Consider the following 26,869-nt stretch of genomic DNA (forward strand, 5'->3'; position numbering starts at 1 on the left):
GGGGGGGGACTACAACTCCCAGCGGGCAGCGCGGCGGCCGCCGGCTCCACTTCCGGTCGCGGAGGGGGGCGGGGGGAGGGAGTTGCGCGCGCAGCGGGGCTGGAACGTTGCGGCGGGGGCGCGGGAAGCCCCGGCGCCGCGCGCCCTTTGAGCGACACGCTCCGCCCCTCCCCCCCCCCGCGGAGGCCACACCATGCCCAGGTAACCGCGGCGCCTCTCCGGGCTCGCCCCAGCGCCCCGCGCAGGGTACCGCACCGCCCCCCCTCCCCGCTTCGGGCGTTGCAGGCCGGCGCGGCTCGCCTGTCCCACGCCCGTGCATTGCGTCGTCTTTCTGGAGCGCTGGACTCGGGGCACAGCACTGCGCGCCGACTCTGTGCACAGCGCTGCGCCGAGCCCTTGCGTGAGTCGATCGTGCAATTTGAGCGTCTTGATGGAGCGCTGGACTCGGTGCACAGCACTGCGCTGAGCGCTTGCACGAGTCGAGCGTGCAATTTGATCGTCTTTCTGGAGCGCTGGACTCTGTGCACAGCGCTGCGCCGAGCCCTTGCGTGAGTCGATCGTGCAATTTGAGCGTCTTGATGGAGCGCTGGACTAGGTGCACAGCACTGCGCTGAGCGCTTGCACGAGTCGATCGTGCAATTTGATCGTCTTTCTGGAGGGCTGGACTCGGTGCACAGCACTGCGCTGAGCGCTTGCACGATTCGATCGTATTGATGGCACGCCGACTCTGTGCACAGCACTGCGCCGAGCGCTTGCACGAGTCGAGCGTGCAATTCGATCGTCTTGCTGGAGGGCTGGACTCTGTGCACAGCACTGCGCCGAGCCCTTGCACGAGTCGATCGTGCAATTTGATCGTCTTTCTGGAGCGCTGGACTCGGTGCACAGCACTAAACTGAGCGCTTGCACGGGTCGATCGTGCAATTGGATCGTCTTTATTGTGTGCTGACTCTGTGCAGAGCACTGCGCTGAGCCCTTGCACGAGTCGATCGTGCAATTCGATCGTCTTTCTGGAGCGCTGGACTCTGTGCGCAGCACTGCGCTGAGCGCTTGCACGAGTCGATCCTGCAATTCGGTCGTCTTTATGGAGCGCTTCCTATGTGCAGGGCACTGCACTGAGCGCCGATCCTGCGCGGAGCACTGCGCTGAGCGCTTGCACGAGTCGATCGTGCAGTTCGGTCGTTTTTATGGAGCGCTTTCTAGCTCAGATCCCAGTGCAAAGACCCTTGATTGTGACCCAGGAGACCCAGCCCCGCTTTGGGCCTGTCCTGGGCAGGGGAATGGGTCTGTTTATTATTATATCGTACTCTCCCAAGCGCTTAGTACAGTGCTCTGCACACGGTAAGCGTTCAGTAAATACGACTGACTGGTTGCTTGCTTTGTAATCTGGAGGAAGTCACTTGACCCCTTTGGTGCCTCAGTTTCCTCATCTGCAGAATGGTTTAGCGTAGCCCCGCTCTTCGTAACTGAAAGGACCGAGGTGAGAATAAAATGGGCTGTAGGAAAGGACCTTGGAAAATTTAAAGCTCGAAATAAATTCATGGTATTATCAGTGGAAACGCTTCAGTGGTATTCAAACCGAGTCTCGACTGTTAATAATGATGTTGGTATCTGTTAAGCGCTTCCTATGTGCAGAGCACCGTTCTGAGCGCTGGGGTAGATACAGGGTCATCAGATCGTCCCACGTGAGGCTCACAGTCTTAATCCCCATTTGACAGGTGAGGTGGGTGAGGTAACTGAGGCCCAGAGAAGTGAAGTGACTCGCCCACAGTCACACAGCTGACGAGTGGCAGAGCTAGGATTCGAACTCATGACCTCTGACTCCCAAGCCCGAGCTCTTTCCCCTGAGCCACGCCGCTTCTCGGTAGATCCTCTAGACTGTAAGCCTGTTGTGGGCAGGGATGGTCTTTCTTCCTTTATTGCCATATTATACTTTCCAATTGCTTAGTACAGTGCTCTGCGCACAGGCAGCGCTCAGTAAATATGATTGAATGAACGGAGCAGCGGCGTGGCTCAGTGGAAGGAGCCCGGGCTTGGGAGTCAGAGGTCGTGAGTTCGAATCCCGGCTCTGCCACTTGTCAGCTGTGTGACTGGGCGAGTCACTTCACTTCTCTGGGCCTCAGTAAAATATACTTCATCTGTACATTTTACTTCATCTGTAAAATGGGGATGAAGACTGTGAGCCTCACGTGGGACAATCTGATCACCCTGTATCTACCCGAGCGCTTAGAACAGTGCTCTGCACATAGGAAGCGCTTAACAGATACCAACATCATTAATTGAAAGAGCGCGGATCTGGCAATCACGACCTCGGTGCTAATCCCAGATCTGCCTGTCGCCTGCTGTGTCACCTTGGGCAAGCCATTTAACTTCTCTGTGTCTCAGTTTCCCCAACTGTAAAAAGGGGATTTAATGCCTGTTCTCCCTACTACTCAGCCAGCGAGCCCCACGCCAGACAGGGACCGTGTCCGAATTTTGGTTTATTCGTATCTCCCCCGGCGCTTAGAACAGAGCTTGACACACGGTAGGAGCTTAACAGATGCTGTCATCGCCATCGTCACCATCCGATAAGTAAGGTCATTTACTTATCGCCGTGAAGGTCTCAGAGGGCTGTTCGCTCGGCCCCCGTTTGTTCCTGGCCGTGATTGCGGAACGAAGCTGACGTACGGTGTCTCCTCAGGAAACACCTTCGGGAGATCACCGACTTGAGCAGCAATGTCACGACCAGCTTCACCTGGGAGTGGGATTCTAGCAAGACGTCAGAGCTGCTGTCGGGCATGGGGGTCTCGGTCCTGGAGAAGGAACAAGAAGACAGCGAGAACATCCCCCAGGAGCTGCTTGTGACTCTCTGCCCCCCGCAGAAGCGGCAGAAGCTCAAAGGGAAGGACAAGGACTTCGTCATTGCCCGGAGACCCCGGCTGCTGCGAGAAACCTCCTCAGGTAAGACCTCGGGGCTCCGTCCTGGCACGGCCGGGCTCCCGGGAGTGGCTCTAGTCAGTGAGTCGATCATTTATTGAGCGTTTACTGTGTGCAGAGCACCGTTCTAAGCGCTTGGGCGAGTACACTGTGACAGTAAACAGACACATCCCCTGTCCACGACGAGCTTAGAGCCATCTCTCTGCTGAGGAGCGTGACGAGCGGGAAGCCAGCCTTCCCTGACTTCCAAGAGCCCTTCCCTAAGCCCTCCTATCCTCTCCTCCCGCTCCCTTCTGCGTCGCCCTGACTTGCTCCCTTTATTCATCCCTCTCCCAGCCCCACAGCGCTGATGTACATATCTGTCATTTCGTTTCTATTAATGTCTTTCTCCCCTTTTCATCCATTCAGTCATATTTACTGAGCACTTACTATATGCAGAGCACTTTACTAAGCGCGTGGGAGAGTACAGTACGGTGTACCGAGTACAGTGGTCTCGGGTTCGAAGCCCAGCTCTGCCCCTTGTCAGCTGTGTGACTGTGGGCAAGTCACTTCACTTCTCTGTGCCTCAGTTACCTCATCTGTAAAATGGGGATTACCTGTGAGCCTCACCTGGGACGACCTGATTACCCCGTATCTCCCCCAGCGCTTAGAACAGTGCTCTGCACAGAGTAAGCGCTTAACAGATACCAACGTCGTTATTACATTGCAACACTAAGCAGTGACATTCCCTGTCCACAATGAGCCGGCAGTCTAGAGGCGGGGAGACAGACATTAATATAAATAAATACATTACAGATATGTACCTGAGGGCTGCGGGGTTGGGATGGAGAAGAACAGAGGGAGCAAGTCAGGGAGATGCAGAAGGGAGTGGGAGATGAGGGAAAGCGGGGCTGAGGCTAGGAAGGCCTCTCGGAGGAGATGGGCCTTCAGTAAGGCTTTGAAGAGGGGGGAGAGTCATCGTCTGTCCGATTTGAGGTGGAAAGGAGTTCCAGGCCGGAGGCAGGATGTGGGCACGGGGTCGGTAGCAAGATAGACGAGAGCGAGGCAGAGTGAGAAAGCATTAGAAGGGTGAAGCGGGAGGGCTGGGTTGGAGTAGCGAGGTGGGGTAAGAGGGGGCAAGGTCAAATGGGAATAAATAATTCCTGAATCTCCCTACCTCCCTGTAAAATGAGGTAAACGTGAAAGCACTCAAGAAAGTAAGAACGTTCTACAAATTCAAGGTTTTGTTAGTAAACCCTTTGCTGAAAAAGGAAACCCCCTCCCCCCGCCCAGCAGCACTTTTGCAAGTATACAATGCCTCTAGGTGATTCCGTATGGAGCGCTCAGAATCTTGGGAGGATTTTCATCCATGCAGCTGGTGGAAAGAGCGAGGGCCTGGGAGGCAGAGGACCCACTTCTCATCCCAGCTCTGCCACTTGTCTGCTGTGTGGCCTTGGACGAGTCACTTCACCTCTTTTTGCGTCAGTTTCCTCATCTTTAAAATGGAGTTGCGTTCATTCAGCCGTATTTATTGAACACAGACAGTGGGCTGAGCACCGCACTTAGCGCTTGGGAGAGTACAGTTGCAACAATGAGTAGACACATTCTCTGCCCACACTCGCTCCTCCTCCCATGAGGGTCAGGGATTCCGTCCACCCCAACTGTCTCGTATCTATCCCAGTGTTTAATACACTGCTTGACACGTAATAAGCACTTAGTCGCTCCCACAGTTGTTATTCATTAATGCTTTCATTTTAATTTGTCTAGAGATGGATGTGGAATCTCTCCAAAACCGTTAAACTCGGTAATGCATTGGCTGAGGTATGCATACTGCAGTACGAGCTTCTCTTTGAGCAGTTGCTCAAAGCTGATACGGTGCCATCTGCCACGTGGGCCCGCACACACTGTCTGCTGATGAAGAAGTGCAGGGTTTGCTGCCGAGCCTGCTCCTTCTGCTCGTATTGTAGGGCCCTGGACTTTTGAAGTGTCTTTCTCTTTCTTTTTCTCTCTCTTTCGCTTTCTTTCTCTCTCTCTCTCTCCTCCCCCACCCCTTTCTCCCCCTTTCTCCGTGGTTTTCAATCAGTCATTTATTGAACACTTATTGTGTGCAGAGCACTGTACTGACTGCTTGGAAGAGTACAGTAGAACAGCTGGAGGACACGGTCCCTGCCCACAGTGAGCTTACAGTCTAGAGGGAGATATGGATATTGATGAGAAGCAGTGTGGCTCAGTGGAAAGGGCACGGACTTGGGTGTCAGAGGCCATGGGTTCTAATCCCCAGCTCCGCCACTTGTCGCCACTTTGGGCAAGTCACTGAACTCCTCTGTGCATCAGTCACCTCATCTGGAAAATGGGGATTAAGACTGTGAGAGCCACGTGGGACAACCTGATTCCCTTGTATCTACCCCAGGACTCAGAACAGTGCTTGGCACACAGTAAGCGCTTAACAAATACCAATATTATTATTAATATAAATTGTGGATATCAATCAACCAGTCTTATTTGAGCACTTACTGTGTGCCAAGCACTGTAGGAAGCACTTGGGAGAGTACAATGGATTTGTTTGAGTTCTTGGGGGTTATACAAGGAGTTTAGTACCTAAAGTTGAGACGACGTACAGTCCGTAACCGCTTCTTTCCCAAAATACTGTAGTTTATCAGTGTTTAGTTCCAAGCCTTTCAAACCGGAAACTGCAGGGCAAAGAAAATTGAGTAGGTAGTACAGCACAGCACTTGCCCTGTTCATGGTTTTCTGGTCTGGATTATTTTCCCCCCAGGTAAAATACCAAAGGAAAGGGCAATACCGACATTCAGAGGTCAGACTGAAAGGTTACAAAGGGAGAGAACGGGGTGATGAGGAAAAGAATAGTGGCCATTGATCGAAGGGGAGGTGATGGATTGACGCGACCGCCGCTCTGTGAGGCATCCATCTCTCAATCGTTAGTATTTGTAGAGCGCCTTCGGTGCGGCAGGATAGTGTCAAGGGGAGATGCCCACGCGACTTCCTCATCAGACCAGGATGCATTTCTGTGGTCAAGCAAGCTTCGGTCATCGGCTTTGGCATCGGACTTATGCCCATATTAATGGCAGGCTCTGCAAGGGTCTGGGTCGCCTCAAACGCGCGCACACACACTTAGTGGGAATGCTCCGGGCTTGATAATTATCTCTTTCCCATGCCAAATAGTCTCCATATAGTCACTAATAATGCTTGCTGGTGCTTCACCATGAGTTAGACCAATCTTCATTGTTCGTGCTCAGGAACAGAAACAAGAGAGCAGCATGGCCTAGCGGATAGAGCACAGGCCTGGGAATCAGCGGATCTGGGATCTAAACCCAGCTCCACCACTCGTCTCTTATGTGACCTTGGTTAAGTCATGTAGCTTCTCGGTGCCGCAGTTACCTCATCTGGAAAATGGGGCTTAAGACTTTGAGCCCCACTTGGGACGAGGATTCTGTCCAACCGGAAGAGCTCGTACAGTGCCTGGCACATAGTAAGCACTTAGCAAATCCCATTTTTCTTTTAAACCAATCTCAAAGATGGTGTTGATATTTCCATATCTTTCAGTTCCATATCAGTTCTGTGCCTGCTTCCGGCACTTACGTTGTGTGTTTCTATGTGTGTTTGTCCTATTTCTCTGTTAGACTCTGAGCTTCATGACAGCAGGTGTCATGTCTCATCTTCTTCCTTGTAACTTCTCAAACCGCCCCCCTTTCGACTCTGTGTTCATTCATTCAATAGTATTTATTGAGCGCTTACTATGTGCAGAGCACTGTACTAAGCTGTGTTCTGGTGGGCTATCACTTGATACAGAACTGAATTACCAACTCTCTGTGCTCTCCCAAGTGCTTAGTAGAGCTCTCTGCGCGCTGTAAAGTGCACAGTAAATAGGATTGAATCACTGAACTGTGTGTAGTCTGGTTGACTGATTAGCCAGTGCTTGAGAATCCTCTCTTCTTGTCCGTTTGTTTGTTTGTGGGAGCCGGAGAAAGGAGGGCGTTTCAACCTGGGTTTGAATCCCCTCGCAGCTGTGCTTCCGAAGCACCGGACGTGGGCTCTGCTGTGTGGTTCAAGGATCCTGGGTCTTTCACTAACCAAGGATCTTCCAACAGAATCTGAAGGGCAAGTCAGGGAGTTGCTGATACCAAAATAACTCCTGTTACCTTGACCGCTACTGATAGAGGATTTGATTTCCCTTGAATTCCAGGGGGTAAGCAGCTTAGATCAGAAAAAGATAGGGGATTTAACATTCTCTGGGTTTACCTTGCTGAATTACAGCCAGCCCAGGGGCCTACTCAATCTGAATTCTGCTGTTCTGGGACTTGAGTGGCAAATCTGAATTCACTCAGTCGGTGCTCTCCTGTCCACCACGTTTGCCTCATTTCCCCAGTTCTTACCAAACAGTCAGTAGTATTAATTGAGCCTCTAGATTCATTAATTGTCATATTTATTGAGCACTTACTATATGCAGAGCACTGTACTAAGCGCTTGGGAGAGTACACTATAACAATTAGCAGTCACTTTCCTTGCCCACAACGAACTTACAGTCTAGAGGCGGCAAGACAGATATTAATATAAATAATAAATTACAGATATGCACATAAGTGCTGTGGGGATGGGGGGCGGGGGGGTGAATAAAGGGAGCAAGTCAGGGTGACGCAGAAGGTAGGAGAAGAGGAAAGGGGGCGCTTAGGAAAGGCGTCTTGGAGGAGAGGTGTCTTCAATAGGGCTTTGAAGGAGGGGAGAGTAACTGTTGGATTTGAGGAGTAAAACTATAAGCCGGTCATGGGCAGGGAGTGTGTCTAGCAACTCCGTTTTATTGTACTCTAGATGAGACTGTGAGCCCGTCATTAGGCAGGGATTGTCTCTATCTGTTGCCGAATTGTACATTAAAAGCGCTTAGCACAGTGCTCTGCACATAGTAAGCGCTCAATAAATACTATTGACCGAATACTCTCCTAAGTGCTTAGTGCTCTGCACACAGTAAGCACTCAATAAATGCCACTGATGATGATGTTGATCGAATGCTTGCTCTGAGCAGAACACTGCAATAAAACACACACATTCTGATGTTTCCATGGGCGCTGTACTAATCACTTCCTACTTATTGGGCAGGCCAGTATGGAGGTGTTGGACTGTCTTGGCAGATTAATCCTGAGAGGAGTCAGGTCAGACCGTTTGGACTTGTAATGGTATTTCCCAATGTGGGGAACCCAAGGAGGCCCAGGCCTGGGCATCTCAACCTCAGACCAAGTTGGATACCTGTCTCTGCTCCCATCTTCAGGAAAACAGGCACCTGCCATCCCACTCGCTTTTAAAACAGCTGAAGTCGAACCTTTATGTGAAGTAGTATGTTGCGAGACAACTACCATGACACTGGGGAGGATAGTGACCTGATCCTGAAAATTTTCCTCTAAAACTAAAATTTCCAGTGCCTGAAGATTTTGTCACCTTCTTAGTGCTAAAGAAGAGTGTTCGTGACTTGGAAATCATTTTCTGCGTACTTCTCTTTTACATATAGGGAAGCAGAATTTACCATGGAAGCTCAGGAAAGAGTAGTTAGGAGGTGGCTGAACGGATGATTCAGTAACCAGTGACTACAGTTTTCTTATCCGTTACCCGTCTCCACCCCCGTCTTCTGGAAAACAGGCCTCTGCCATCACATTTATTCCTAAAACAGCTGAAATTGAATCATTACGTATAGTAATAGTTATGAGACTTACCTCCATGACACATGGGAGGAGAGAGAAGGAGCGTGGCTTAGTGGCAAGAGCACGGGCTTGGCAGTCAGAAGACGTGCGTTCTAATCCTGGCCACTTAACTTCTCTGCGTCTCAGTTGCCTCATCTGTAAAATGGGGATTAAGACTGTGAGCTCCACGTGGGACAACCTGATTACCTCGTATCTACCCCAGCCCATAGAACAGTGCTTGGCACATAGTAAATGCTTAACAAATACCATAATTATTCTTACTGTAGTGACCTGATCCAGTAAAGCTAAAACTACCAGAGTCCAAAGATTTTTGTCACCTTCTTAGTGCAGAAGGAGAATGTTCATGACTTAGGTATCATTTTCTGTTCTCTTTTTCCTGCAGGGAAGCAGAATTTAGCATGGAAGCTCAGGAAAGAGTGGTTAGGAGATGGCTGAATGGATGGCTCAGTCACCAGAGACTAGAAATTATCTCATGAGGTTGTCAATTGCCTGAGTTCAGGGACCGTGTCTTCTACTTCGATTTTACTCTGCACGCAGGTGCTCAGTACGGTGCTAGGCCGACAGGTATCGTACACAGTAGACATTGAGCAGCTGCCTGGCCCAATGGAAAGAGCTCTGAGTTCTAATCCCACTCTGCCATTTACCTGCTGTGCGACCTATAGCAAGTCACTTCACTTCTCTGGACCTCAGTTTCCTCATCTGTAGATTAGGGATTAAATACCCGTTCTGTTTCCTATATAGACTCTGAACCCCATGTAGGACAGGCATTGTTTCTGACCTGACTATTTTGTATCTTTTCTGCTTTGGATACATAGTAAGCACTTTAATAAACACTACAGTTATCAATATTAGTAGTAGTAGAAGTTGTAAGCACTCAGTACATATTAACTGACTGTTAGTAGGAGAAGGGAAAGATTGGCAGACTGACTGAAGGTCTCCAGTTAACACAGACTAGAGAGTTAAATTCAAAGTAAGAAATTGATGTATTGGTAAGGGATATGTACATACCTGAAATTTATTTATATTAATGTCTGTGTCCCCCTCTCGGCTGTCAGCTCATTGCGGGCAAGGAACGTGTCTCCCAACTCTGTTGTGTTGTACTCTTCCAAGTGCTTAGTGCAGTGCTCTGCACACAGTCGGTGTTCAGTAAATACCATTGACTGACTAGGAGGGGATACTAAATCTCATTCCCTTTTCAAAATCATCACACCATAGCTCTCTCCATCTTCAAGGCCTAAATAATAATCGTAAGATTCGTTGAGTGTTTACTATGGAACAAGCACTGTACTAAGCACTGTGCTAGGTTCAGGTTAAGCAGGTTGAACACAGTTCCTGTCCCACATAAGGCTCATCTTCAAAGCCTTAATCCACAATTCCTAGTTGAGCCATGTATGTACATATCCATTTGTGTACTCCATTTGCTTAATCATTTTTTCATTGTGTGTTTTTCTACCTGATTCCCCTATATCTAAACAGTTTGTGTCTACCTGTCTCCTCCATTAGATTATAAACTCCTGGAGGACAGGGATGGTGTTGAATTAATTGTCTCATTGCCTGTTCTAAGTGTCTTCAACACTGCTCTGCCTTCAGAAGGCTCTCGATGAAGCCGATTGAATGAATGAATCAAGTCTTTATTAACATTTTTCCATGTGAAAGGTTGGTCTCCCTCCTCTTTAAGAAAAAATTTTTGATTCAACTCATTTCATTTTGCTTTCTTAAAGGTATTTCTTGGGATACCCTACCAGATGAATTGCTTCTGGAAATCTTTTCCTATTTACCTCTGCACGACCTTCTGAAAATCTCCCAGACTTGTAAGCGATGGCACCGTCTGTCGTAAGTATTGGCTAACCTGAATTTCATGATTCCACTTCCTTTGTAAATATTGTATAAGGAAGTGTGAACTAGGTGGGTTTTTTTTCCTTTAGGTTGATGATTTTCAATCAAGGACCCCCCAAAACCAATGAAAAATAAGGGAAATGCAAATGTTGGTTTTAATTCTTAAGGAAGAGCTGTGCTAATTCTTACATTTTCATGGCCCTTGGTCATCTTATTATTCTGTAGTTGTATACATCAGGCTTCAGCCACATATCATTTCTGAAAAACTCTCTGCAGCTCGCACCCAGGGGTAAAGCAGACCCAGCCAATTGCTTCCACTTTAGCTTCAGGGATTTAGCAGTAGATTTTGGAGAGGGCAGACTCTGCAGGTTTTCCATGTGCATGTTTGAAACTTCTGAGCAGCCTTAGTCGACCACCTGGGAAATAGCTCATGAACAGTGCTGATGGGTAGGAATAATAATAATAACTACTCTGATGTTTGTTAAGCATTTACTGTGTACCAAGATCTGTAGTAAACTCTGGAGCAGAGATAATCCAGTCAGTTCAGAGACAGTCCCTGTCCCACATGAGATTGATTCATAGTCTAAAGGAGAGAGACATCACATATTTGAAACCCCGTTTTACAGAAGCAAGAAACCGAGGCACAGAGAAGGTAAAAGACTTGCTCAAGAGAACACAGCAGATAATGTGGCAGAGGGGGAATGGGGACCCAGCTCTCCTGACTCCCTGTCCAGTGCACTTTCCACTAGCCTATGCTGTTTCTCCGAGGGTGAGGTGTGAAGCTAGCAGGTGTGGAAGGGAAAAAGGAAATATCTTTTGTTTTTTTTAAATGCCCACACACACACACACACACACACACACCCATTCATTCAATTCAGTTATAGTTATTGAGCACTTACCATGTGCAAAGCTCTGTACTGAGTGCTTGGGAGAGTACAATTCAACAACTGACAGACACATTCCTTGCCCATAGGCACATCTTATCATCGGCATTGCCTTCTTCGAGTACCATGGACAACTACACATATTTATAAGAAATTAAATGGATGTCCAGGTGACAATAATCACTGAATTCTGCTTGATGTCTAATACAAACAGATTTTTATAGTATCTCTACTGGTTTGGAGTGAAGATCAACATCAGGAAAGTAAGAACAGACTAAACCATGAAATTTAATTTGTCAACTTCAAAAATGAAGTGGGTGGATACCAAATTCCTTAAACTAAAACCAAAAAAAAAGCCCTTGGATGGTGAGGCCAGCGACAGCCCCGTGGGGCTATTTTAATAATTTATGTCCTCTTTTGGACTGTTATCAGAGCTAGAACTGGAGATCTTCGGAAGTGGAAGATGGGATCGGTAGTAATAGCATTTATTAAGTGCTTACCGGATCCAGAGCACTAACCCCTGAGAGAAAACACATAGACAGGAATTAAACATGGGCCCTGTTCCTCCTGGAGCTCACAGTCTAAAAGAGGGAAGGGGAAATGGCAGGACTGGAATCACCAGGCCTTGTTAGGCTTTCCTTCCCCACCACCGGGAGAAGATGATCAGGAACTAGGGAAAAAGGCTCCCTGCCCTGACTCAGAGAGCAGAAGTCCCATCCCTGCCCTTCCCACCCCCACCTACCTGCTCCTAGGCCCTGGACCACTTGAAGTGTGATCGGCTGAGCCAGCGCCTCTCCTCTTTTAGGTTGGATGAATCACTGTGGCAGACACTAGACCTGTCGGGTAAAAACCTGTTGCCGGGGGTGATGGGGCGGCTGCTGGCTGTGGGCGTGGTTGCCTTCCGCTGCCCCAGATCCTGTGTCGACCAGCCCTTATTTCAGAACTTCAGGTAAGGCTGCTCTTCTGAAGGAAACACCCCGGGTGGACCGAAAAGCGGATCGGGAACAGGGCTGTGTGTTTTCCATTCCGAGCCTCTTGTCTGCTTCTGTTCACTTATAGAATAATAATAGTAATAATAAGTTTGGTGTTTGTTAATTACGTACTCTGTGCCAGGAAATGTACCAAGCAGTAGGGTAGATCAAGCAAATCGGGTTGGACACAGTCCTTATCCCAAATGGGACTCACCGTCTTAATCCCCATTTTACAGATGAGGTAACTGAGGCACAGAGACGTGAAGTGACTTGCCCAAAGTCATACCGCACTCAAGAGGCGGAGCCGGGATTAGAACCCAGGCTCTTGCTCTTTGCACTAGGCCAGGCTGTTTTCCCCCTCTGGATGTTTTCATCATCAGAATTTATTCAGGGCCTTCTGAGTGCGTTGCCCTGTGTGCTGGGTATGTTTCATGTACAGAGCCGTGTATTGGACATTTGGGAGCACACGAGAAAAATAAAAGATTATTTGCGCATCGATGAGGCGGGGCAGGTTTCTTCCATTAGAACTGAGTCAGATTCTGTTTCCGAAGATCACTGGGTGAGTCATTCAAGTAAATGGCCCAGCTAATCTTTCCTTTCCTATTTCCATCCCAGGCCACTCCGTGTGCAGCACATGGACCTGTCCAACTGCATCGTGAAGGCGGCCACCCTACAAAGCATTCTTTGCCGGTGCAGCAGACTGCAAAACCTCAGCCTGGAGGGATTAGAGCTCTCCGATGTCATTGCTAGGTCAGTGGGTGTCCCGAAAGTGAACGGGCAGGAGAAGGACTCCCAAGCAGAGATTTTTGTCATTAGATTATATTGTTTTCATTACTCCATAATAATAATTGTGGTATTTCTTAGGGGCTTACTGTGTGTCAAGCATTCTACTAAGGTATATACAAGATCTGATCAGGGCTGACAAAGACCCTGTCCTATATGGTGCTCACAGTCTTAGAGGGAGGGAGAATGGGTATTTTATGCCCTTTTACAAGGCATGTTGTTCCCTCTTTCATAAGGGACTCACGGTCTATAAGGCAGGAATGATGAAAGAATGATGGGCTGAGGTTAGGGGGGAGTGTGTATGTGTTTGTATGTGTAAAGCTCTTATTTTGTATCAAACATATAGTATGGGCAGGGGTAGGTACAGGTTAATTAGGTCAGATACGATCCCTGTTCCGCGAAGGCCTCACAGTCTAGGAGGGAGAAGAGGTGTTTAAACCCCATTATACAGTTGAGGAAACTGAGGCAGTGTCACCCAGTAAGGCTTGTGGAGCAATCATTGATTCCTGCAGTGTGATCCAGCTGTTTCCCCGGGGGATGAAAGTGTTGGCTTATGGATCTTTGCCTTCTCTTCCAGAGACATTGCTCGGAATTCAGAGTTGGTGCGGTTAAATCTCTTGGGCTGCTCTGGGTTTTCTGCCTCGGCCCTGGAAGATCTGCTGAGCAGCTGTTCCAAGTAAGAACTAGCACCAAGCTTGATATCGGTGTTCCACAGAACTTGTGTCGGTGCTGTGTAGCCCTGCTTGCAGACAGACTCCCTCTCCCTCTTGCTTTTAAGAAAAGTAATTGGGATCCTGTGCAGGCTAGAAAACATAATTCTGAGGTATCTTTTTTGTTGTTGTTTTTTTCTATTATTTGTTAAGTGCCAGTCTCTGTACTGAGCACTGGAGTAGGAGCAAACGAATTAGATTGGACACAATCCATGTCCCATGTGGGGCTCACAGTCTTAATTCCCAGTTTACAGATGAGGTAGCTGAGACAGAGAAGTGAAGTGATTTACCCAAGGTCATACTGTGTTCCTCTATCCCTTAGAAGGTTTTGGGATTCATTAGCTTTTATGAGACGCTGACTGCCTTTAGCACATGTGGTCGGGAGAGCCCGCTTTCTGGTAAGATGCAGGCTGTCGAACCCCGGTTCAGGTGATGTGCTCTGATGGGGCCTCAAGGAGTGAAAAATATTAGTTCTCTGCAGCCCCGTCCTACAGAGGGGAAACCTGGTATTATTAATTATATTAATATAATATTAATTCATTCTAGCAATGATGGAATCTAACTGCCAGGCACTGTACTAACCACTGGGGTGGATACGAGCTAATCAGGTTGGGCACAATCCGTGTCCCACGTGGAGCTCACATTTTAGTTGCGAGGGAAAGTGAGGGTGACGCTGATTGGCCGAGCATCTGGGTACCCATTTCCCATTGAGTCCAGGTTTATAAATTCTTGGATTGGCCCAGCATCTGGGTACCATTTCCAGCAACTGAGTCAGGACTCGGCGCTGAGCCTGCTTCTTGAACCATGTCCGCTGCCCTGTTTCTTTCTTGAGGAAGGCTAGCCGACGAGGGGTGAAGTTTCCCTTGACCTGTTTCTCCTTCCAAAATGTACGCTTGGGCAAGAAAGGAAGAGGGAAGCTCATTGTGGGCAGGAAATATTCTGCTTATTGTTATATTGTACTCTCCCAAGGGCCTTAGTACAGTGCTCTGCACACAGTAAGCGCTCAGTAAATACAATTGATTGAATGCAGTGGAAGGAGGGAGATGAGAGGGCAGAAATAATAATAATAATAATAATGTTGGTATTTGTTAAGCGCTTTCTATGTGCAGAGCACTGTTCTAAGCACTGGGGTAGATACAGGGTGATCAGGTCGTCCCACGTAAGGCTCACAGTTAATCCCCATTTTACAGATGAGGTAACTGAGGCACAGAGAAGTTAAGTGACTTGCCCACAGTCACACAGCTGCCAAGTGGCAGAGCTGGGATTCTGAGGTGAGACCCATGAGGATAAGACACAAGTTAATGAAACAGGCAAAAGGAGTAAGAGAAGATGGGTGCTGATCCAGAATTTTTCACCGTATTTGGGGATGTGGCATGAAGCTAACTTCTCTCCTCTTGGCTAGGGGAAAGTGCTGGCCTCTGTTTCTCTGGTTTCAGAGGAGTGTGTACTCAAGCACCAAGTTGGTTTACTGCCCAGGGAGCTAAATGCCAGCTTCTTCATCATTAACAGTTTTTAATGCGCACCTCCATTGCAGAGAGCATCTAGTGGAGGTTGTGGGTGAGTTGAGGAAAAGCACAACTCTATTCCTGCCTTCGAGGGAGCTTACAGTCTAATAGGGGTAATAGGACATAACCACAAATATCCTAACAACCAGCTAAACACCCAGAAACAACAGGGGCACAGAACATAAAAATGCATATAAAAAGAGCACAAGTAACAGAAATGTACCCATATTCGTGTTCATTTATAAGCCATTTTTTAGAAACTTTACCAGATGTGTTCTCTGTGTTGCACGTAGACTGGACGAGTTGAACCTCTCTTGGTGCTGTGATTTTACGGCCGAACACGTTCAGGTAGCGGTCAGCCACGTTTCAGGGACTGTGACCCAGCTGAATCTCAGTGGATACCGACAGAATCTGCAGAGAGAAGGTAACGGTTGCAAGAATTGGGGCCCTGCAAGAAACCTCTCCAGTAAATAACCCAAAAAGCAAGATTAGGTTGTCATATTTCTTTTGTGGTGGTGATGAGGGGAGCTCCTTGCACTCTTGATCAGCCTCAGCGGCACTTACGGAGCACCCGCTGGGTACAGGATGGCCGTACGTGGCGCTTGGTCCGGGCAGAGGTCTGTACTGGGGTGCTCTGGTCTGAGCTGTGGTCATGTCGCGGCTAGTCTCTCGAAACGGTCTCTTTGCCGGTCTCCCTGCCTCCAGCCTCTTCCCCTCTCCAGTCTATATCACCCACTGCTGCAATCGGTCAGTGGTATTCATTGATCATTGTTAACAAGGACTCAGGCCTTGGGAGAGTACGAAACAGTGAGGAATTTTACGGTAGAGAGCCCTTCCCAGACTAAAACCCACTTTTCCTCATCTCCACTCCCTTCTGCGTCGCCCTGACTTGCTCCCTTTGCTCTCTTCCCGCCCCCCTCTTGCCCATCCCCACAGCACTTATGTTACATAGCTGTAATTTTATTTATTTGTATTGATATCCATCTCCCCACCTCTATACTTGTAAGCTCATTGTGGGTAGGGAATGTCACTGTTTATTGTTGTATTGTACTTTCCCAAGCACTTAGTACAGTGCTCTGCACACAGTAAGTGCTCAATAAATACGAATGAGTGAATAGAGTAGCTTACAGATCTTCATCTTGAACCGTTGCATGGACGCAGCCATCCCATCCTCAGAATTCTAAATTGTCTTCAAGTGATGATGATGGTATTCGTTAAGCGCTTACTATGTGCCAAGCACTGTTCTAAGAGCTGGGGTAGATACAAGGTAATGAGGTTTTCCCACGTGGGGCTCACAGTCTTAATCCCCATTTTACAGATGAGGTAACTGAGGCACAGAGACGTTAAGTGACTTGCCCAAGGTCACACAGCAGACAGGTGGCCGAGCTGGGATTAGAACCCACGACCTCTGACTCCCAACCCTGTGCCCTTTCCACTAAGCCACGCTGCTTCTCTAAATACCATCACATCATCAAGTGCTCTACGGCATCATCATTGTCATCATCATCAATGGTATTTAGTGAATACTTACTGTGGGCAGAGCATTGTACTGAGTGCTTGAGTCTAGAGAGGGAGAGAGTAATTTATATGCATTATTTAGAATATATAATTTATATATTTATAATAAGACTTTGCAGGTGGGAAGAGTGGTGTTCCAGCATTTGTGGAGGGGGAGTGAGTTCCAGGCTAGGGGGAGGATATGGGAAAAGGGTCACAATTAGCTTCAGGGCTCTCCGTCAGTTTACCCCAACTCACAAAACAATCAGTCAAACGGACTGATTTGTGTTAACCAGTAGCCACCCCTGAGGGTGAGTTAACAGAGGCTGAGAAGGGAGATTTTTAAAGGGACTATGGGGGACCAGCAGGCTCCTTTCGTTCTCTCTTCACCCTTATTTAATGAGCAGTGTCCCCTTTAAAAGCCAGGCTGCCTTCCTGCAGCGGTCTAAAGAGGAGCACCCATCTTCATAATCCCCAGCAGTGACTATGTGAGTAAGAACTAGAGGGCCCGTGATTTGGAATGGGAGGGAGATCCAGCGGAGGCCCTGGATTTAAGCCCTTGGAGTTCCTGCGTCAATCCGGCCTTGAATCTATCCAGATTGCCAAACATGGTCAAATGAGAGGGAGAGAGAGAATAGAGGCGACTGATAGGGCCACTGTCTCCTCTCTTTCTAATGACGGACTAAGACAGTAACCGGGGACAATTTGGGATCTTGGCCGTTCCCAAACTCCCCAACTCCTCTCCTGCTCGCCATTTGATCTCACTAATAATTTCATGCGAACTGCCACTAGGCCGATCCAAACACTTATCTGTGCCGCCTTGACTATTGCATCAGCCTCCTCGCTGACCTCCTGGCCTCCTGTCTCCCCCTGCTCTAGCCCATTTTTCATTTGGCTGCCGGGATCATTTTTCCAAAAAAAACAACAAAAACTCAGTCCACGTTTCCCCACTCCTCTTGAACCTCCAGTGGTTGTCATTCCATGCATCAAACAGACACTCCTTACCGTTGGCCTTAAAGCACTCAATCAGCTCATCCCTGTCTATCTTCACTCATCTCTTACCACAGCCCAGCCCACACACTCCACTCCTCTGGCACCAGCTTACTCACTGTGCCTCAAGCTCATCCATCTCACCGCCCACCCCTTTCCCACGTTCTCCCCTTAACTTGGACCTCCCTTCCCCCTCCATATACGCAAGACCACCACTCTCCCCACCTTCAAAGTCTTATTAAGGTCACATCTTCTTCCCCAATTTAGCCCTCTTTTCTGTGACTCCCCCTCCCTCCTGCATCATCTATGCACTTGAATCTGTACCCATGGGGCACTTGATATTCATCCCACCTTCAGCCTCACAGCACTTATGTACAAATCCTTAACTTATATTAATGTCTGTTGCCCCCTTCATTCATTCAGTAGTATTTATTGAGCGCTTACTATGTGCAGAGAGCACTGTACTAAGCACTTGGAATGTACAATTCGGCAACAGATAGAGATAATCCCTGCCCAATGACGGGCTCCCAGTCTAAATGACTATGAGACTATTAGACTATAAGCTCCCTGTGGGCAGGAAACATGTCTACCAACTCTGTTTTATTGTACTCTCCCGTACTATTAATTGATATACCCGGGTCCCTGAGGAGAAACTACTTGAATACACTTAGACCAAAAATGCCCCGTGTCTCTTTGAAGTTGCCATTTTTTCAGCTGTTTCTCTTTACTACAATGCACGCACCCAATCAGTAATTCAGTCATATTTATTGAGCACTTTCTTTGTGCAGAGTATTGTTCTAAGCGCTTGGAAGAAAATATAATACAGCAGAGTTGGCAGTTTGGATCCTAGCAAGGAACTTACAGTATATAGAGGAAGGCATTTGTAATTGGGGGAAATAGAGTATAAATGATATTTACATAAGTGCTGTGGGGTTGTGGAGAGTATTGAAATGCTTGAGTACACAGCCAAGTGCATAGTCTGAATAAGGGGAGAGCGGGTAGGGGTAATACCCCATCTCCAGCTTCACCTCTTTCCCCAAAACCTGTGGCCCTTACTCCCTGAATGACAGAATTCCAGTATTACATTTATTTAACACCCAGTGAGAAACTTACATATGATAGTTTATGACATTTTCTCTCCCTAGATGTGACGACCTTAGTGGAAAGATGTCCCAAGCTCGTCCAATTAGATTTAAGGTAAGAATTTCTTCTTCATCCGTAGTTATGGAGTGAGTCGCTGCTGCGTGGACAGTACTGTTCTAGCCACCACCTGTGTGCGAAACACTGTATTGGACATCTGGGAGCAGATAGTAAGGGTAACAGGCGCAGTCCTTGCCCTCAAGGATCTTTTAATTTAAAGGGGGATGTAGACAGATACAGATGATTATACGTACCTTAGGAACAAAATAGAAAACATAATAATGTTGGTATTTGTTAAGCGCTTACTATGTGCAGAGCACTGCTCTAAGCGCTGGGGGAGATACAGGGTAATCAGGTTGTCCCTTGTGAGGCTCACAGTCTTAATCCCCATTTTACAGATGAGGTAACTGAGGTACAGAGAAGTTAAGTGACTTGCCCACAGTCACACAGCTGACCGTGACCTCTGACTCCCATGCAACCCGTAAAAAAAAACTGATGTACATGGAAGGGCTGAGGGTGACTAGAGATGTGTCTTGATCTGCTTATTGTGGGCATTGATGATGTCTGTGGTCATCGTGGTCAGTAAATACAATTGATTAATTGAAGTCTTCTGGAGTGCAAGGAGTAGGGTTTTGGATAACGATAATAACAATAATAATGGTATTTAAGCGCTTACTAAGCGCTGAGGTGGATATAGGCAAATTGGGTTGGGCACAGTCCCTGTTCCACGTTTTACAGATGAAGTAACTGAGGCACAGAGAGTGAAGTGACTTGCCCGAGGTCACACAGCAGACAAGTGGCGGAACCGGGATTAGAACCCAAGTCTTTCTGACACCCGGGCCCGGGCTTTGTCCACTAGGCCACACTGCTACCCTAACATCATCTCTCTTCTCCCTGTTGCAGTGATAGCGTCATGCTGAAAAGCGACTGCCTTCAGGAATTTCACCAGCTCCTCTACCTCCAGGACTTGTCGCTCAGCCGATGCTACGAGATCTCTCCTGCAGCACTACTGTGAGGGTCGCCCTTTTTCAAAGCTTTCTTTGCTCTCTTTGTCTGTCATTAACAATCATTGGCAATAGTGTCATGTTAAATGATGTTAAGTAATAATGTTAAATCAAAGCAGGTACAGTTTCAGCAAAGGGCAGTATTAGGCAGAGTAGTAGTAATATTCATTCAGTCGTATTTATTGAGCACTTACTATGTGCAGAGCACTGGACTAAGTGCTTGGAATGAACAGTTCGGCAACAGATAGAGACAATTCCTGCCCAGTAATGGGCTCACAGGCTAAACAGGGGAGACAGAAAAGCAAAACGGAACAAAACAAGTAGTCTGGCATAGATATCAGTATAAATAGAATCATAGATATATATACATTATTAACAAAATAGAGTAATAATATATACAAATATGCACAGTGCTGTGGGGAGGAGAAGGGGGAAGAGCAGAGGGCGGGAGAAGGAGGAATGGAGAGGGGAGGAGGAGCAGAGGGAAAGGTGGGGCTCAGTCTGGGAAGGCCTCCTGGAGGAGGTGAGCTCTCAGTAGGGTTTTGAAGAGGGGAAGAGAGTTAGTTTGGCGGATGTGAGGAGGGAGGGCGTTCCAGGTCAGTGGTAGGACATGGGCCGGGGTCGACGGCAGGACAGGCGCGAACGGGGGACAGTGAGGAGGTGAGCGGCAGAGGAGTGGAATGTACGGGGTGCGCAGTAAAAAGAGAGAAGGGAGGTGAGGTAGGAGGGGGCAAGATGATGGAGAGCTTTGAAGCCAAGAGTAATAATAATGATAATAATGGCATTTGTTAAGCACCTATTATGTACCAAGTACTGTACTAAGGGCTGAGGTAGATACAAGGTTATCAGTTTGGATGTGGTTGCTGTCCCACAGTGGGCTCACAGTCGAGGTGTGAGGGAAAAGGATTTAATCCTCATTTTATAGATGAGGAAACTGAGCCACAGAGCCCACAGTTCTACAGCAATCAGTTGTGTTTATTGAATGCTTACTATATGCTGAGCATTATACTAAGCATTTGGGAGAATACAGTATAACAGAGTTGGTAGATACGTTCCCTGCCCACGATTAATTTAAATGGCAGAGTCAGAATTAGAATCCAGGTCCTCTGACTCCCTGGCCTGAGCTCTTTCCAGTTTAAATCCAACATTTCAGGGGATTGTAGGGGAGGGTCGTAGGTTGAAAGTTGGTGATCCAAAAGGACCACCTTTGTAAACAACTAAGTCATTCTTTTTCTAGAGAGTTAAAATGAGCATTTTATAATGAACAAGACTCTATGGATTGACGGGGCCACAAAGGGAGTAGAAAATAGAGCTTGGTTTCAAGGACCTCAAAATCTGGTGAGCAGGCAGGACAAACGTGAATACACACCCTTGCCTTAACGTAACTTTCTGTATGTATATTGCATCTTCTAGATTCACAGTGGTGGTAGGGACTCCAAAATCTTAATGTAGCTAAATCTTTGGCTGGATTTCACCTAAGCCTTCCAAGAACACCAGTTACTTTACAGAGAAAGACACTGTGAAACCTCTTTGTATCTCATTCCTATAATAACAGTGGTTGCTTTGCGCTTTTATTTTTCAAGAGTGCTTTCACATCAGCAAGCACATTTCTAAGCTCAAAATACCTTGCAGGAGAGGAATTATTCCTCCCTTTTTATAAATGGGAAAACAGGCCCAGAGAGCTAAAGTGGCTTGTCCTGGGTCACACAGCAGGCCAGTCAAAGGTGGGACTGGAACCCAGGTCTCCTGGCCCCTATGCCCAGATTTGTACTACTAGATTATCCTACCCATCCTCAAACTGTCAGACTATAAGCTCATAGGGGGCAGGGATCATGTCTGTCAACTCTATTCTATCGTGCTCTGCACACAGTAAGCGCTCAGTAAATTCCACTGATTGCTGGATTACTCTTTCCTCTAAGACAGCCTGCCTCCATTGTTCTGCTCCACTTCAGATCCAGATTCCCCACCCTCTGGTGGGCAGGGGCGATCCCCCAGACTAGAGGCAGTCTCCCCAAAGACGACTGGAAAGATGACAGCAAAAGGTCCCCGACTCTGGAGTCCATAAGAGAATTAGCTGCTTTTGAGTGTAGGCTCTCAAGGCAACCTTTCTGGAAGTAGTCCAGCTAGATAAGGTTTGCCAACTACTTCTTGCTGTGACCTGCTTCTTTCTACCAAGATATGGGTGAGTGGGAACAAGAGAGTTCCCCTTTTTGTATCCTGGAATGTTGTTAAATTCCTTTTCTTATCCAGGCTGAATGATCCTATTTTCATTTGCCTTCTGACTTGCAGCCCAATTCCTACTCTGTCATTTTGATTTTCTCCTTGGCTTTTTAAATTCTCTAAATTTCTCAAGTGCCTAGTGCATTGTTCTGCACATAGCCAATATGTTCAGTCATTGCAGTGGGTGGGAAGTTAAACTGGACACTAAAAATCAGATTGCTACTGCAAACAGAGGGATTTGATGATGTCCTATTCCTACTGGAATGCTTTAAATGGGTTTTTACACATGTCCCCTGCCTTTTTAAAAATAGTGGGATATCAACTCACTTAATTTGTGGTCCACAATGCCCTCCCTCACATCTTTTTCTGTCATCCTCATCCTTTCCATTCCCTTCTTGTATTTGAAGTTTCTTTCCTCCTGAATGAACTATCTGTAACTGGTGATCAAAAAAAAAAAAACCACAGTGGACAGAAGCACCAAAACAAGTTTTCTCTTGAATAAGTTACTGGGTCTTACACTTACGTTGCTTCTTTGTAGTGACCTACAGGTTTGTTGAAATTGCAAAATGAATAATTTCTCTTTTTGAGACTTTGCACTGTTTGATCTGTTGTGGCCTAGAACATCCAGCTGCCAGCGTTCCCTAGAATTCCTAACCTTTCAGGTTTGAGTTGAGTACACAGAACATCACTGTTGAAAAATGCTTTTCTGGGAACCAGGATTTCACTGTTGACAGAAGTGTTTATCCCATCCTCATCTTACCTTATGGGGGGAATGAATTTGTCCAGTGTTGGAAAAAAAGGTTGGGGTTAGCCAGAGGCCAGTCCTTCTGTGGAGTGTGTGTCGGAGGGTAGGCTGCCTTTCCTAAGGTGGCCTCCAGTTGCATGGATAGCAAAGATAAGGAGGAGGGCACTTGTGGCATATGGTTATATTTTAACTAACCACCCCTGAGGTCATTGACTCTGCTGTTGTCATTTATCCAGTCACTTTAAGACTGCTTCCTGTCAAGTTTAAGCCTCTTCTATAGACAGTCAAACAGTAATATTTGAACACTTACTGTGGACAGAGCACCTGGGGAGAGTATGAACAAGTAGACAAGTGCTTAGCACAGTACTCTGCTCAATAAATACCAGTGATTGATGCAACCCTGCCCTCAGGGATCTTAACGCAAGTGAGAGCAATCCACAGATGATTCCAGATGCCTTTCAATTACTAGAGGCAGATTAAGAGTGGAGAAAGATGTATGACAGTCCCTTTTCCCAGAAAGAAATTTTTTCCCATGGACCTGGAGCTGCCTGGCAGTCAAGTGAAACCTTAGTATTTGTCTCCGACTCCCTCCAAAACCCATCCATCCCCTGCTGTAGGTTGTCAGGCAGCTTGTCCATCCCACACTCTCCAAGGTTTGAATGATATTGCATCTTTTGGGAGTGAGCATCACAACATGGAGGGCAAAATTTATGCTATAGATCTTTCCTTTTTTAAATTAAATTCATGCTAGCCTGTGACCTGTTTCTTTGCTTGGATTATTTAATGGATATTTATTTTAAATCAGTGTCTGCCTGGCCTTAAGACAGGAATTAGATTGTAGAGCAGATTTCATTTCCAAGTGACTGTGCCAATTGGAGGAGAAATGGGGGAATGTGGGGACAGTCTAGAGAGCCACCATTTTGGGCGTTTCTGACTTTTTTTATTTTAGTGGCATTAAGCACATACTATGTTCCAGTCACTGTAATAAACAGTGAAGCAGGTACAGGCTAAACAGGTTGGATATAGTCCATGTCCCATGTGAGTCTCACAGCCTTAATAATAATAATGTTGGTATTTGTTAAGCGCTTACTATGTGCCGAGCACTGTTCTAAGCGCTGGGGTAGACAAAGGGGAATCAGGTTGTCCCACGTGGGGCTCACAGTCTTAATCCCCATTTTACAGATGAGGGAACTGAGGCACAGAGAAGTTAAGTGACTCGCCCACAGTCACACGGCCGACAAGTGGGAGAGCTGGGATTCGAACTCATGAGCCCTGACTCCAAAGCCCATGCTCTTTCCACTGAGCGACGCTGCTTCTCCGACCTTACATGGGGGATGAAGTAACTGAGACGCAGTTCAGGTCACAGAACAGAAAACAGAGGTAATTGGGATTAAAACCCAGGCCCTCTGACCCATATGGCCCAGTGGAAAGAGCATGAGCCTGGGAATCTGGGATGAATGAAGCTGACAAAGTACAGACAGCCTGTAAAGGGGGAAGGGTGTTGGTGACAGAATTACTCTCCCTACCCACCTCCAGTTGAGGAGTCCTTGGGGCATCCGCACAGCTAGTGATGGTCAAAGGACCCTGTCTGCATTGACAGCCTCTTTCCCTCTTGCCACGTTTACTTGTTTTCAAGACTAAAAGTGAAGTGAGCACTTTTTTTATGGTACTTGTTAAGCATTTACTGTGTGTCAATCACTGTTCTAAGAACTGGGATAGGTCCAAGTTAATTAGGCCAGACCCAGTCCCTGTCCTGCGTGGGGCTCACAGTCTAAGTAGGAGGGAGAACAGGTATCCCTATTTTACAGTTTGAGGAAACTGAGGCATAGAGAAGTTAAGTGACTTGCCCAGGGTCACACAGCAAGCAGTTTGCAGAGTAGGAATTAGAAGCCAGGTCCTTCTGTCTCCTTGGCCCATGCTCTTCACCTGCCCCAGTTGCATTTTATAGTGAGATGCATAATGTGAAACTTGGGGGGAGGTGGAGGGAGTGGGGGAAGAGGGTGTTTGGGTTTGGTCCAGTGATATAAATTCACCCACTGACTCATTGGTGTATTTCCCCTTCCAGAGAACTGGGTGACATTCCCATGCTAAAGACACTCCAGGTGTTTGGAATAGTGACAGACAGTTCCCTTCAAGTGCTGAAAGAAACACTTCCTCACCTGAAGATCAACTGTTCTCACTTCACCACCATCGCCAGACCAACCATTGGCAACAAAAAGAACCAGGAGCTCTGGGGCATCAAATGCCGCTTGACACTGCGCAATCCAAGTAGCCTGTGATGCTCAGATATCTCGTCTCTTCCCTCTTCACGGAGCGAGAAGCCGCCACCCTGGAACTCCTCTGAGAGCCTTTGGAGACGACGGCGTGCTACCTTGTGCCTCTCTCCCCAGTTTGAGTAGTGTTAGACTGTCGGTTTGAGAGAAAAATCATTCAGTATTGCAGATCCCTATCAAAGGTTAGAAATGAATTGCTTTTAGAAATAGGGGGGAGTTGCTTGTTGCCCTCTTAAGGCCTTTGTGTCTATTGCCTCTGTCTACCTCTTTGGGTTAGAGGCGAGGGAATGATCATTGTTTGAGGTTGGTTTGGGTGGTAGCTTGACGGCACCTCCGTTCTTCCCAGGGTTTTTCAAGATCAACTGAATGTGCGTAAAGGAAATAACTGTATAGTAATTATGACAACGATTTAGATCTGTTTTTGTTTTTATTTGCTAGTAGGCCTTTAGAGGGTGGCTCGAATAAGCCATGAAGTTGTTTAAGTGAGGTGGTAAGGGAGGCTTTTATGCTCTTGGCAAAATTAAATGTACCTGTGGAAGCTAAATTCGGTGGATCTTAAGGCATTTGGGGTGGAGGACTGAGAAAGGGGGTGGATTAGAGGGGAATGTCTGAGTCTGCAGGTTTCCTCCAGCTCTGAGAAGTAGCTTACTCTCCCCCTCGGTGCAAAATGCATCCCAAAATGCTTAGGAGCCAGCCAGGAAGCGCCCTCAAACCACAAGAGTTAAATATGGCTCGGCTGTTTGGACCGTTCATGAAATCATGTTTTTCTTCCCTTGCCACCTGCGGAGATAACATCTGAGGCAGAAAAGCTAACTGTGAGGGATACAATCATGTCTAATTTTGTCAGATACGTTAACATTTTGAACATTGCTTTTGCTTTTAACTTTTAATTGCTTACTGTCTTTCTGATCATTAGTGTTAAAGACATTCTTATCCTAAGGAGAATCACTTTTCGATCAAGGTTTTGGGGAGAATCCTTCAACCTACTTGCTCTTCTCCCTTCTCTTTGAGAAGTCCCTTAAACACCCCTCTTACATTAGTGGAATCAAGAGTTTATTCACTCTTAAAGCAGAAAGTGTCCTTTCTGCCTCCTGCTTCCCCTGTCTGGGCTCCAGAGGAGTTCTTTTCTCTAGTGAAATTTGCAATTTGAATTCACAATGGTAGTAACCAATTGTATGGTGGCCTGAGTCCTGGCCAGCAGCTGTTGAAACATTGCAGAGAGTTGGAATCTCTTTAGGGCCTCTTACAAAGGCCCAGAAGCCATGAACCCAGTTTATTCTGCTCACCTCTTTCTAATAGTTAAAGAGAACGTCGTTTTTTCTTCCTACCATCTCTTTCCCAAAAAACGGAAAAAGACACTTTACATTGGTAATTTCTTGCTGGAAGTTCTCTAATAACTGTGACGGGCAGACTCTTGTGCTTCTCACTAGCTAACAATGGGAGCCAGGGAGAGAAGGCTGGGGAGGGAGTCAAAGAGGGATCCCTCTGGTCTCTGGTTTTAGCAGAAGTCACACACAGCAAAGTACTGTTCACACAATAACCAGATAAACTGAGGAGATTGGGGACCCCCTTCAAGTTGGATTTTGACCTTTGACTACATGGTGAAACAGTTAAACCTTTGTTTTACAGTGATTTGTAGTAGTATTATTTTTGTACATGATCTCTACTTTTATAGATTGTTTTGAAATAAAAGGACTATTTTACACATCAA

The 26,869-nt window shown here is 47.0% G+C and overlaps 1 protein-coding gene across 2 annotated transcripts; it reads left to right on the plus strand.

Annotated features, from left to right (window-relative positions):
- The first annotated feature begins 114 nt into the window (after positions 1-114).
- SKP2 (S-phase kinase associated protein 2) lies at positions 115-26,869 on the plus strand. Of its 2 annotated transcripts, XM_029060630.2 has the most exons (10): positions 115-201; positions 2,678-2,937; positions 10,322-10,433; positions 12,126-12,269; positions 12,907-13,041; positions 13,652-13,750; positions 15,583-15,713; positions 18,922-18,973; positions 19,820-19,927; positions 24,951-26,869. In XM_029060630.2, the coding sequence occupies exons 1-10, from the start codon at positions 194-196 to the stop codon at positions 25,162-25,164; spliced, it is 1,263 nt and encodes a 420-aa protein (XP_028916463.1). In that variant the 5' UTR covers positions 115-193; the 3' UTR covers positions 25,165-26,869. The 2 variants fall into 2 exon arrangements, with proteins under 2 accessions (XP_028916463.1, XP_028916464.1); XM_029060631.1 differs by lacking the exons at positions 115-201; positions 2,678-2,937 and adding an exon at positions 11,410-11,490 and having other exon boundaries at positions 10,346-10,433.

The sequence above is a fragment of the Ornithorhynchus anatinus genome, chromosome 3, assembly GCF_004115215.2.
Source record: "Ornithorhynchus anatinus isolate Pmale09 chromosome 3, mOrnAna1.pri.v4, whole genome shotgun sequence".
NCBI classification, from domain to species: domain Eukaryota; kingdom Metazoa; phylum Chordata; class Mammalia; order Monotremata; family Ornithorhynchidae; genus Ornithorhynchus; species Ornithorhynchus anatinus.